Consider the following 13,753-nt stretch of genomic DNA (forward strand, 5'->3'; position numbering starts at 1 on the left):
GTCGACATTCCAATAACGCCACTTTAGCGAGATGTTTCAAAATGTGAATGATCCATACATTAAACTGTACTTCAAGTCAATATATTAAGACAAACATTTAAGTGTATATCAATATTTACAATACCAGTCAAAAGTTTGGACACACCTACTCTTTCAATGGCTTTTCTTTATTTTTATCAAGGCAAAGTGTGGCTACTTTGAAGAATCTCAAATATAAAATATATTTTGATTTGTTTAACACTTTTTTGGTTACTACATGATTCCATATGTGTTATTTCGTAGTTTTGATGTCTTCACTATTATTCTACAATGTAGAAAATAGTAAAAATAAAGAGAAACCCTGGAATGAGTAGGTGTGACCAAACTTTTGACTGGTACTGTACATGCAGGTATTAGGTGCTCTATAAAGTGCTGCCACCTTTTTCGGCAGTCCCATGTCAATCCAGTAAAAATTATTCAAGCTCTGTCAAGATTGTTGTTGATCATTGCTAGACAGCCATTTCCAAGTCTTGCCATAGATGTACTAGTTGATTAATGTCCAAACTGTAACTAGGCCACTCAGGAACATTCAATGTCGTCTTGGCAAGCAACTCAGTGTATATTTGGCCTTGTGTTTTAAGTTATTGTTCTGCTGAAAGGTGCATTTGACTCCCAGTGTCTGTTGGAAAGCAGACTGAACCATGTTTTCCTCTACGATTTTGCCTGCGCTTAGCTTTATTCCATTTATTTTTAGCCTAAATAACTCCCTAGTCCTTGCCAATGACAGACATACTCATAACATGATGCAGCCACCACCCTGATTGCAAACAGGATGCATATTTTTTTATTCTGTACAGGCTTCCTTCCTCTCTGGCAACTGAGTTAGGAAGGACACCTGTATCTTAGCAGTGACTGGGTGCATTGATATACCATATAAGGGGAATTGATAACTTCACTATGCCTAAAGGGATTTTCAGTGTCTGCTACCAATAGGTGCCCTTCTTTGCGAAGCATTCGAAAACCTCCCTGGTCTTTGTGCTTGAAATGCACTTCTCATCTGAGATACCTTACAGATAATTGTATGTGTGGGGTACAGAGATGAGGTAGTCATTCAAAAATCATGTTAACCACTATTATTGCACACAGAGTGCATGCAACTTATGTGACTTTTTAAGGAAATGTGTACTCCTGTTCTTACAGTATTTAGGCTTGCCTTAACAAAGGAGTTGAATACTTGACTCAAGACTTTTAATTTTTAATTATTTCCCCCCAAAAAATTCTGGAAAAAATGATACTTTAACATTATGGGGTATTGTGTGTAGATCAGTGAAACAAAATTGCAATTGAATACATTTTAAGTCACCCTATAAGACAACAAAATGTGGAAAAAGTCAAAGGGTGTTAATACTTTCTGGAGGCACTGTAGCAGTGAATGAAAACTACACATACCATCACCAAATTATTTGTACTGTTTCTTTTAAAAGTGTGGAAATACCTTTTCTCTTATTCTGCACTCTGGACTTCCTTATAGCTGGACATCAAGCCCCTTAGTTAGCTCACACAACAGAGGAACTTTATATATTTGGTTTTGCTGAGGTGTTGTCGAGCTAAGAGCGCACAGGTGATTTTAACAGTCCTCCAGCTTTTGAAAACGTCCGAAATGGAGGCTGGATGCATGGCACCTTTTGAGTTCACACCTCCACACCCCCCTGCTCTTTGTTAAAAGCACTGAATGGGATAACTGTAACACTTCGACTCTGACACCATTTTAGTGTCTGCTGTGTGCAGTTCACTCATTATTTATTTATTTAATTTAGCTACTTTACTAGGTCTGCTTTTCACTTTCAACATACATGTTTTAAAGGTGTTGGTTTAAAAAAAAATGCTGCTACCCCCCTTTGTGTAGGTGTGTGTGATGAAATTAACAGAAATAAAATAGCCCTATTATTCTACTATATTTCTACTACTGTCTCACTACTATTATTTCATAAATTACAGCATGCATGGAAAACCAACAGGTAATTGCAGCACATTCACTTCTGATAACAATGTATTTGATTCATTTATCTATCTCAGTCCCTCTCTGTGGGAAGCATAGCGGCACAAAAAGTTGCTGCAATTCCTCCTCCGAACAGAACTGGCGCTGTACCCTTAGCGGCACACTGGATCCTTGAGGGGTGGAACTTTGACCATCCATCAGTTAGCTAAATTATTTCCAAGCGTAGCACCCACTGTCACTTTTGTTTTTTCATATGTATGTGTTTTATTTTACATGAAACGAGATGTGGTTTATTTATTTACTAAGTTGGCTGTCGTTGGTGATACAAATATCTTTCGTCACACTAGCAATTGGTGAGTTTACTTGTAACGTTACATGTTGAAGTTGTTCGCTTCGCCACATTGCCTTTATTTTCCCCACCCGCCTTGTATTGATACCTGTCACTTTGACCTCGGCTCGGAGTGACAAACAATCGACAATGTAGCGGAAGAAAATTTATTCAACTGACTTGCTAGGATAATATTAACCTTGTAGCTAGCAATGCACACAGTGTGGCAAATTCCCATAGCTAGCTTGCTATCGAGCTAAAAGCCAACTCAATCAGGTAACTAGCTAACGTTAGCTATGGTTCATGTTCAAGAGAGTTTAAGCGAATCGACTAATAGTTTTCACGTGAAACGTTAGTAACCAATCATTTGACATTAAACTAGCCAACAAGTCGTTGCCTATGTAACATTAACCACTCATCTCGTCTTGCCTCAACCGTTTCATCCACCCTGCAACTTGTGAAAAAGCTAACTAGCTATTGTTAGCTTGCTACCGAAATAGCTAACACCTGTACATTGTCATTGGGCCAGTTCGTTTTGCAAGGGCCGGTGCCCCGGGTGGGTGGAGATTATTTTAAAGACTAATGGATTAGTCTAAAATTTGAAACTCCGCCGACCTGGGGCATGTAAAACAAACTAGTGCTAGTGGCCCATGTTGTTGTTATGCAATTGGCTAATTGTATTAGCTAACTATCTTTTACCACTGTTTACAAAAGTACGCAAAGTACTGTACCGTTACTGTATAGCCAATGAACTTAACAGAAAATCAATAGCTGGAGAGGAATATCTAGCACGCAACTGTTGCCCTGTCCTGTCCACGTTGGCACTTTCAGAAACTCATGATGTCATCTCACCTGGCAACGTTTAACCTCTGCCAGCTCGAGCATGCGTACCTGTGGAGGATGGGTTGCAACATTCCATTGCGTCTTGGGCCGAGTCATCAATGATTTATCTACTCAATAAAAAAAGCACATGCCGCCTATATCTCCACCAAATAAATTATAGACTACTGTACAATAAACTAAGGGAGATGCCTGGTTTATGCCCTTAAAAAAAGTCTAATACGCTATTAGGCTTAGCTTTGCAGATGGCTTTATACATTATTTTCCCCCTTGCGCTACATAAATGTGCGTCTGTAAGCATAGATGATAATACTAGTTTCAAAGTGATAGTCAGTGAACCTTGTTTTGTTACATAGGCATAAAAAAGATCCCCTAAAATCCAATCTTGTTTGACAGTTAATACGTATTATGACACTGTCTATTTAGCAACTCATCAGCATGAACTTAATATTTACTAATAACTAGTAAATTAAGATAGTCCATGTGGATGTAATGCTCTTTTTTGGTGGTCTCTGGTACATTCTAATAATGCCTTAGTTACCTCTGAAATCCACAGCGATATTATTGAATACTTTGGGTATTTACCTCCCAGATTGGACAAATGTGTTCTGGAATTGGGTTACAATCTAAATTACTGAAAATGTATGAATTCAGAAAGAGAACATTCAACTTTTATTTTTTTAACATTTAACCTGTCTTCTCTTGAGATACAATTATTTTACTGCTAGATATGAATAGACACAATTGTTTGTTCTTCAAATTATGTATTTTATTATCTTGAAAGAATACACTACCAGTCAAAAGAACAAAACTATCAAATAACACATGGAATCATGTAGTAACCACACTCTTGGCACACTCTTGGCATTCTCTCAACCAGCTTCATGAGGTAGTTACCTGGAATGCATTTCAGTTAACAGGTGTGCCTTAAAAGTTAATTTGTGGAATTTCTTTCCTTCGTAATGCGTTTGATGCAATCAGTTGTGTTGTGACACGGTAGGGTTGGAATACAGAAGATAGCCCTATTTGGTAAAATACCAAGTTCATATTATGGCAAGAACAGCTCAAATAAGCAAAGAGAAATGAAAATCAAATCTTGTTTGTCACATGCGCTGAATACAACAGATGTAGACCTTAGTGAAATGCTTACTTACAAGCCCTTAACCAACAATGCAGTTTTAAGAAAAATACGTGTTAAGTAAAAAATAGGAAATAAAAGGGCAATGCAAATAGTCTGGTTAGCCATTTGATTAGCTGTTCAGGAGTTTTATGGCTTGGGGGTAGAAGCTGTTGAGAAGGCTCTTGGACCCAGACTTAGCGCTCCGGTACCACTTGCCGTGCGGTAGCAGAGAGAACAGTCTATGACTAGGGTGGCTGGAGTCTGACAATTTTTAGGGCCTTCCTCTGACACCGCCTGGTATAGCGGTCCTGGATGGCAGGAAGCTTGGCCCTAGTGATGTACTGGGCCGTTCGCACTACCCTCTGTAGTGCCTTGCGGTCGGAGGCCGAGCAGTTGCCATACCAGGCAGTGATGCAACCAGTCAGGATGTTCTCGATGGTGCAGCTGTAGAACATTTTGAGGATCTGAGGACCCATGCGAAATCTTTTCAGTCTCCAGAGGGGGAATAGGTTTTGTAGTGCCCTTTTCAAGACTGTCTTGGTGTGCTTTGACCATGATACTTTGTTGGTGATGTGGACACCAAGGAACTTGAAGCTCTCAACCTGCTCTACTACAGCCCTGTCGATCAGAATGGGTGCTTGCTCGGTCATCCTTTTCCTGTCGTCCACAATCATCTCCTTTCTCTTGATCACGTTGAGGGAGAGGTTGTTGTCCTGTTACCACATGGCCAGGTCTCGGTCTATAGGGAGGAGGTCATTCTCATCGTTGTCTGTGATCAGGCTTTCCACTGTTGTGTCATCAGCAAACTTAATGATGGGGTTGGAGTCGTGCCTGCCCATGCAGTCATGAGTGAACAGGGAGTACATGAGGGGACTGTTGAGGATCAGTGTTGAGGATCAGCATGGCGGATGTGTTATTACCTACCCTTACCACCTGGGGGCGGCCCATCTGAAAGTCCAGCATCCAGTTGCAGAGAGAGGTGTTTAGTCCCAGGGTCCTTAGCATAGTGATGAGCTTTGAGGGCACAATGGTGTTGAACGCTGAGCTGTAGTCAATGAATAGCATTCTCACATAGGTGTTCATTTTTTCCAGTTGGGAAAGGGCAGTGTGGAGTGCAATAGAGATTGCATCATCTGTGGATCTGTTGGGGCGGTATGCAAATTGGAGTGGGTCTAGGGTCACTAGGTTAATGGTGTTGTGGGCCATGACCAGCCTTTCAAATCACTTCATGGCTACAGACGTGAGTGTTACGGGTCGGTAGTCATTTAGGCAGGTTACCTTAGTGTTCTTAGGCACAGGGACTATGGTGGTCTGCTTGAAACATGATGGTATTACAGACTCCGACAGGGAGAGGTTGAAAATGTCAGTGAAGACACTTGCCAGTTGGTCAGCGTATGCTCGGAGTACATGTTTAAAGGTCTTACTCACATCGGCTGCGGAGAGCGTGATCACACAGTCATCTGGAACAGCTGGTGCTCTCATGCATGTTTCAGTGTTACTTGGCTTGAAGCGAGCTTAGAAATAAATTAGCTTGTCTGGTAGGCTCGGGTCACTGGGCAGCTCCCGGCTGTGCTTCCAGGTTAGTGTCCTGCGCCTTGAAAGTGGTAGCTCTACTCTTTTAGCTCAATGCGGATGTTGCCTGTAATTCTTGGCTTCAGGTTGGGGTATGTACGTACAGTCAATGTGGGGACGATGTCATTGATGCATTTATTGATGAAGCCAATGACTGATGTGGTGTTCTCCTCAATGCCATCAGAAGAATCCTGGAACATATTGCAGTTTGTGCTAGCAAAACAGTCCTGTAGCTTAGTATCTTCTTTATCTGACCACTTTTTTTATTGACAGAGTCACTGGTGCTTCCTGCTTTAGTTTTTGCTTGTAAGCAGGAATCAAGAGGATAGATTTATGGTCAGATTTTCCAAATGGAGGGAGAGCTTTGTATGCTTGCGTCTCTGTGTGTGGAGTAAAGGTGGTCTGGAGTTTTTTTCCCTCTGGTTGCACATTTACATGCTGGTAGAAATTAGGTAAAACAGATTTAAGTTTCCCTGCATTAAAGTCCCCTGCCACTAGGAGCGCCGCCTCTGGATGAGCGTTTTCCTGTTTGTTTATGGCCGTATATAGCTCATTGAGTGTGGCCTTAGTGCCAGCATTGGTTTGTGGTGGTAAATAGGCGGCTATGAAGAATATAGATGAAAACTCTTGGTAAATAGTGTGGTCTACAGCTTATCATGAGATTCTCTACCTCAGGCGACCTCGAGACTTACTTTGATATCGTGCACCAGCTGTTGTTTACAAATATACATAGCCCGGCACCCCTTGTCTTACCAGAGGCTACTGTTCTGTCCTGCCGATGCAGTGTATAGCCCGCCAGCTGTATTTTATTCATGTGGTTGTTCAGCCACGACTCGGTGAAACATAAGGTATTAGTTTAATCTTTTGGCGCATGAACCGCTAGCGGGACACCTACGACAACATCCGGTGAAATTGCAGAGCGCGAAATTCAAAATACAAAAATCGTAATATTAAACATGAATGAAAATACAATTCTCATACATCATTTAAAAGCTTATCTTCTTGTTAATCCAACCGCGTTGTCACATTTCAAAAAGGATTTACGGCGAAAGCATACCATGCGATTATCTGAGGACAGCGCCCCACACCAAAATACTTTTTCAACCAGCACAGGCGTCACAAAATCACAAATAGCGTTTAAATAAATCACTTACCTTTGAAGAACTTCCTGTGTTTGCATTCCCAAGGGTCCCATCTACACAATGAATGGTCGTTTTGTTTGATAAAGTCCTTCTTTATATCCCAAAAATGTCTGTTTAGTTGTCGCGCTTGATTCAGTAATCCACTCGTTCAACATGCATACAAACAAATCCAAACAATTACCGGTAAAGTTTGTCCAAACAAGTCAAACGATGTTTCTAATTAATCCTCAGGTATTCTAATATCTAAATAAATGATCATATTTAAGACAGAGAATAGTATGTTCAACAACATGCGCCAACAAGACTACATTTCTAATGAGAGACACCTTGGAGTTTTTCCAACTACTTGCTTATTTTTCAAAAAACGAAACCCTTTCTAAAGACTGTTGACATCTAGTGAAAGCCATAGGAACTGCAATCTGGGTCCTATCTATTTGTATATCCCATAGGCAAGCATTGAAATGACCCGTGACCTCAAAAATAAAAAGAGAAATTCTGGATGGGTTTTCGCCTGCCATGTCAGTTCTGTTATACTCACATACATTATTTTAACAGTTTTAGAAACGGCATAGTGTTTTCTATCCAATGTTACCAAGTATGTGCATATCCTAGCTTTTGTGCCTGAGTAACAAGCAGATTACTTCGGGCACGTCAGTCATCCGACATTCCGGACAATAACCAGTATGCTAATGAAGTTAATGGCATGTTGGTAGAATATACGCGCTTGTAGTTCGTCTATTTTATTATCCAATGATTGTACGTTGGCTAATAGGACCGATGGTAAAGGCAAATTACCCACTCGCCGCTGGATCCGTACAAGGCAGCCCGACCTTCGTCCTCTGTCTCTATCTCTTTCTCCGGCGAATGACGGGGATGAGGGCCTTGTCGGGTGTCTGGAGTAAATATCTCTCGTCCGACTCATTGAAAGAAATGTTTTTTCTTTAACACGAGGTGAGTAATCGCTGTCCTGATTTCTAGAAGCTCTTTTCGGTCATAAGAGATGGTGGCAGAAACATTATGTACAAAAAAGTTACAAATAACGCAAGAAAACACACAATAGCACAATTCGTTAGGAGACCGTAAAACAGCAGCCATTCTCTCTGGCGCCATCATAGGCTATGATTACTAAGACATGAAGGTCAGTCAATACGGAACATTTCAAGTTTCTTCAAGTGCAGTTGCAAAAACCATCAAGCGCTATGATGGAACTGGCTCTCATGTGGACCGCCACAGGAAAGGAAGACCCAGAGTTACCTCTGCTGCAGAGGATAAGTTCATTAGAGTTACCAGCCTCAGAAATTGCAGCCCAAATAAATGCTTCAGAGTTCAAGTAACAGACATCTCAACATCAACTGTTCAGAGGAGACTGTGTAAATCAAGCCTTCATGGTTGAATTGCTGCAATGAAACCACTACTAAAGGACACCAATAAGAAGAAGAGACTTGCTTGGGCCAAGAAACACGAGCAATGGACACTAGACCGGTGGACATTTGTCCTTTGGTCTGGAGTCCAAATTGGAGATTTTTGGTTCCAACCGCTGTGAGACACAGTGTGGGTGAACGGATGATCTCCACATGTGTATTTCCCACCGTGAAGCATGGAGGAGGAGGTGTTGTGGTGGTGCTTTGCTGGTGACACTGTCTGTGATTTATTTAGAATTCAAGGCGCACTTAACCAGCATGGCTACTGCAGCGATATGCCATCCCATCTGGTTTGCGCTTAGTGGGACTATCATTTGTTTTTCAACAGGACAATGACCCAAAACACCTCCAGTCTGTACAAAGGCTATTTGACTAAGAAGGAGAGTGGTGGAGTGCTCCATCAGATGACCTGGCCTCCACAATCCCCCGACCTCAACCAAATTGAGATGGTTTGGGATGAGTCGGACCGCAGAGTGAAGGAAAAGCAGCCAACAAGTGCTCAGCATATATGGGAACTCTTTCAAGACTGTTGAAAAAGCATTCCAGGTGATGCTGGTTGAGAGAATGCCAAGAGTGTGCAAAGCTGTCATCAAGGCAAAGGGTGTCTATTTGGAGAATTTCAAATATAAAATATATTTTGATTTGTTTAACACTTTTTTGGTTACTACATGATTCCATATGTGTTATTTCATAGTTTGATGTCTTCACTATTATTCTACAATGTTGAAAATAGTAAAATTAAGAAAAACCCTTGAATGAGAAGGTGTTCTAAAACGTTTGACCGGTAGTGTACATTTTAAAGGTTCAATTTAAAATCAAACGAATTGTGTGATGGGCACTTTTTCAAATGGAAAAGTGTGTATCTAAAATTAAGAGAACAGATGCTCAATAAAGTTCTGGGTCCATATGTGTTCAGAGAAGAGAGAGAACGACATCAGTTCAATTAGTGAAATAATTTTAACAGTAAAAAAAAAAAAAAAACTGAATTGCAGTATGTCATTTATAAAATAAAATACGTGTTTAACAACTGACCCATATATTTCTTCTTTAAGGCTTCAAGCTTCCTTTTAAGAGGCATTTTCTCAGATTGAAGAATGACGCAGGTGTTAATCATGGGCTTTGCTACACAGAAAGCAGCATTTGACCACTCCATTGTCAACACTTTGATTAAATCAGTAGACCTAGATCCATGTCTTTGAAAATATCATATCAGTATCATTAGCTTTTAAAACAATTCAGTCTGTTTTCTTTTATCAAGTTTTGGACCAGAGTGAGGCTGTCTCTCCACTAGCCTACCTATTGTTCCTGCAGTGAAGAGGATTCACCATCTTCATCGAATGTTTTCATAATTTATCTGCAGATAATCGCCAAAAAGCCTACAAGTATGCAAATTAGGGAAGCAAATGAAAGGCTTTCTTACAGGTGCGATTCGGTAGGCTGCTGACGAGTCACTCACTTTTAACGCCACTGTCTGGCAAGTCCTGATAGACTTTATATCGAAAATACAAATGAGATCTTTAGTTTACTTGTCCCGATGTGATACCATAGACATATAACTACGTTGTATGATTTATGAATGGCAAGGATATGACATTGACTTTATTCAGTCAGTTTGACACCATTTATAAACTAGTCAAGCTTGCTGATCTTCTGTAAATAAGAATTTGTTCTTAACTGACTTGCCTAGTTAAAGGTTAAATAAATAAAAAATTACTGTTCATCAATCAAATCAAATGAAGACTTAGCTCTCTCAAACTCATCTCCCATATGTGTTTTTATTTTCTTTTAATTTCACCTTTATTTAACTAGGCAAGTCAGTTAAGAACATCTTCTTATTTACAATGACTGCCAAACCTGGACGACGCTGGGCCAAATTGTGCGCTGCCCTATGGGACTCCCAATCACAGCCGGATGTGAAACAGCCTGGATTTGAACCAGGGACTGCAGCGACGCCTCTTGCACTGAGATGCAGTGCCTTAGGGCTCCTGAGTGGTGCAGCGGTTTATGTAGGGTTTTCAGCCATTACATGCGCCCACATTTGGTGCTGTGTAAACTACAATTGACACTGTTTTTAACGTCAATTATCATCGCTCTCTAAACGGTTTTGGAAACATATACTGATATGCCCTTTGTCTTTCATGTCAGTGAAAAATAATTTTTCAAATAAAATATACAATTATTGTAGCAGTTTTGCACAGATCCTGTGTGCCTCCAGCTGACCAACTGCTCTTCCTCCTCAGCTCACACACATGTGTTCGGAGCACGCTAGATAGCTAATTGGCGCAGGTGATGGCCTATGTCTACTGTCTGTCTTCTGTAAACGAGCGTTGTAACATGGAGATATGGCCATGTGTGAGCACTAACCCTATAAAAGGTGTATCAATGTACCTTTTTGGATTTTGAAAATGATTGCTTGCTGATTTGAATACGTTCCTTATTTTTCCAAAACATTACCGCAAGTGATGCGTGTACATTTTTTGTGCAATCGTCGGGGCTCTTAACAAAACTTCCCCTGTCAGAAGATACTATCGTCAGTATGCACCAAAGTAGTTAGGGGGCTATGCCCCGGCACTTCCAATGTGCCAGAAAACAATAGGCTAAGTGGATTTTGACTCGTCGTTTCCACAATATATGGGACGTGCAAATTGACTCGCATGGATTATGGAGGAGCATCATGTTTTCCTCCCTCCGTGTGAAGGAATTTGACTGCAACCACAGCGTTCACAACACATACACCCAGGTACCGGGAGGCGGGACAGACGGCAGACTGTCAAACCAGCAGTGTTTCCCGGTCATTGCTCACTTTGACTGACAGGCACCTGTCCTATCAATAGATCACTTGAAGATGCATATCGTTCATTCTAGCTGGAGGGCTCGGCAGACTTTTTTTTCTGACCTGAGAATTGAAAAGTAGCTTAGTTAATATTAAGTGGAAAAGGTACCCGACTGAAAATGAGCGTGTAACCGGCTGTATAGCTGACAGCCGGCGCTAGTGGAAAACTCTGGTCTGTGTGTAGAAGGGCGGACGAGTGGGCGAGTGCCTTGCCTTGCGTGATGAGATGCAGTGTCCTCCTGTGTGCTTGCCTGGGGTGTATCTGTCACCAGCTTCTCTTTGACCTAAATGTTTTGACTTGTTATAGTGCCGTTGCCTCAAGTAGCCTCTTCTGGAAGCATGTTAGTAAATGTCTGCTTCTATCTAGGCTACCTTCAGTTTTTCAGGGGTTATTTTGGGTTGTGTGTGTTATTCCTCAATTGATCTCATCTCTCGTATGTTACAGTGCAGTGCAGTCTATAGACGGGTTAGCTGACAAGGTCACCAAAATGATGCGCACTATTGAAATGGGGCAGAAGTCCGTGAGTTGCGATTCTGAGCGGTCAGATAGCTAGCAGCCATGACAAGAAGCTGCCATGTGGGGAATTGTAGGAGTCTCGTTTCATCTAGTTTTATCTTGTTCTTGACACCATGTCTTGTTTTGACATGTTTTTACTGATGGCAAAAATTTGCTAGCTAGCTAACCAATAACTAACAATGTATTTGAGAGACAACAAGTGCTCATTGTGCCAATGTATTTATGTTTTCAATAAACATCGGAGACTTAATGTAGTTTATGTTGACAGTCAAAGCCCACCCCGTCTGTTTTACCTCATAGTTGCGCACGTGGGGGTTTTCTTACTAAACAACCAACCTGTCTATGGACAAGCTGGTAATGCATTTGGTTTGTTCTTGTTATTTATTAGTATGTCTCTCCTCCTCCTCCCCCCCAGCTGCTGGCCTGTATTATTTGGCAGAACTAATAGAAGAATACACAGTTGCCACTAGTCGAATAATAAAGTACATGATACTGGTGAGTAGTGTCTCTTGACTGATATCAATTCGATCACAATGCAAATGTTTTCCTCCAGTAGCACTTGTATTTAGAATGTCATGGAAATGAACCTTTCTGACCACCCAATCTCTCTCCCTCCATTCCCTCATTTAATAGGGGCTAGGAGTTTTTCCTGGTCACCACTTTACCTGACCAGGAGAAACTCCAAACCCTAGTTATAGCCTATAAGGTCCTGGGTTTTTCAAGATCATGTGATCAGGGAAAACCCCTGGCCCTTATGTCCTGTAACCTTGACTCCCAGTCCAGATGTTTTGCAGTACTAGCAGCTAACCGTTGCTCTGTGCATACATCCTCTCTAGTTCTCCACAGGCGTGCTGTCGGGGCTGTACCTGTTTGAAGGCTTCCCATGGCTGATGATGGGCTGTGGTCTTTTCACCAACCTGGTGTACTTTGGCCTCCTGCAGACCTTCCCTTACATACTGCTGAGCTCACCTAACTTCATCCTCTCCTGTGGTGAGCATCAGAGACAGGCAGCTGCAGAGGCAGAAACCCGTGTGTTGTGGGGATAGCTTCTCTATGTATAGACGTCTAACTCTCCTTCCAGACTCACATCAAACATCTCCAATCCAAAGTTAAATCTAGAATTGGCTTCCTATTCCGCAACAAAGCATCCTTCACTCATGCTGCCAAACATACCCTTGTAAAACTGACCATCCTACCAATCCTCGACTTCGGTGATGTCATTTACAAAATAGCCTCCAAAACCCTACTCAATAAATTGGATGCAGTCTATCACAGTGCCATCCGTTTTGTCACCAAAGCCCCTTACACTACCCACCACTGCGACCTGTACACTCTCGTTGGCTGGCCCTCGCTTCATACTCGTCGCCAAACCCACTGGCTCCAGGTCATCTATAACTCTTTGCTAGGTAAAGCCCTGTCTTATCTCTGCTCGCTGGTCACCATAGCAGCACCTACCTGTAGCACGCGCTCCAGCAGGTATATCTCTCTGGTCACCCCCAAAACCAATTCTTCCTTTGGCCGCCTCTCCTTCCAGTTCTCTGCTGCCAATGACTTGAACGAACTACAAAAATCTCTGAAACTGGAAACACTTATCCCCCTCACTAGCTTTAAGCACCAGCTGTCAGAGCAGCTCATAGATTACTGCACCTGTACATAGCCCATCTATAATTTAGCCCAAACAACTACCTCTTTACCTACTGTATTTATTTATTTATTTATTTTGCTCCTTTGCACCCCATTATTTCTCTCTACTTTGCACTTTCTTCCACTGCAAACCAACCATTCCAGTGTTTTTTTACTTGCTATATTGTATTTACTTCGCCACCATGGCCTTTTTTATATTTTTATTTATTTATATATATATTTTGTTTGCCTTCACCTCCCTTATCTCACCTCACTTGCTCACATTGTATATAGACTTATTTTTCACTGTATTATTGACTGTATGTTTGTTTTACTCCATGTGTAACTATGTGTTGTTGTATGTGTCGAACTGCTTTGC

At 41.5% G+C, this 13,753-nt stretch overlaps 1 protein-coding gene across 1 annotated transcript in view; it reads left to right on the plus strand.

The window, feature by feature from the left end:
* Nucleotides 1-2,138: 2,138 nt before the first annotated feature.
* The window catches only part of LOC120030350 (protein TEX261-like), a 39,132-nt gene continuing 27,517 nt past the window's right edge, over nucleotides 2,139-13,753 (plus strand). Inside the window, exons 1-3 of the mRNA XM_038975726.1 lie at nucleotides 2,139-2,331; nucleotides 12,167-12,246; nucleotides 12,588-12,741. Of these exons, the coding sequence (XP_038831654.1) occupies nucleotides 2,262-2,331; nucleotides 12,167-12,246; nucleotides 12,588-12,741 (304 nt within the window). The 5' untranslated portion in view covers nucleotides 2,139-2,261. The remainder of the gene's footprint in view (nucleotides 2,332-12,166; nucleotides 12,247-12,587; nucleotides 12,742-13,753) is intronic.

The sequence above is a fragment of the Salvelinus namaycush genome, chromosome 36 (genome assembly GCF_016432855.1).
Source record: "Salvelinus namaycush isolate Seneca chromosome 36, SaNama_1.0, whole genome shotgun sequence".
NCBI classification, from domain to species: domain Eukaryota; kingdom Metazoa; phylum Chordata; class Actinopteri; order Salmoniformes; family Salmonidae; genus Salvelinus; species Salvelinus namaycush.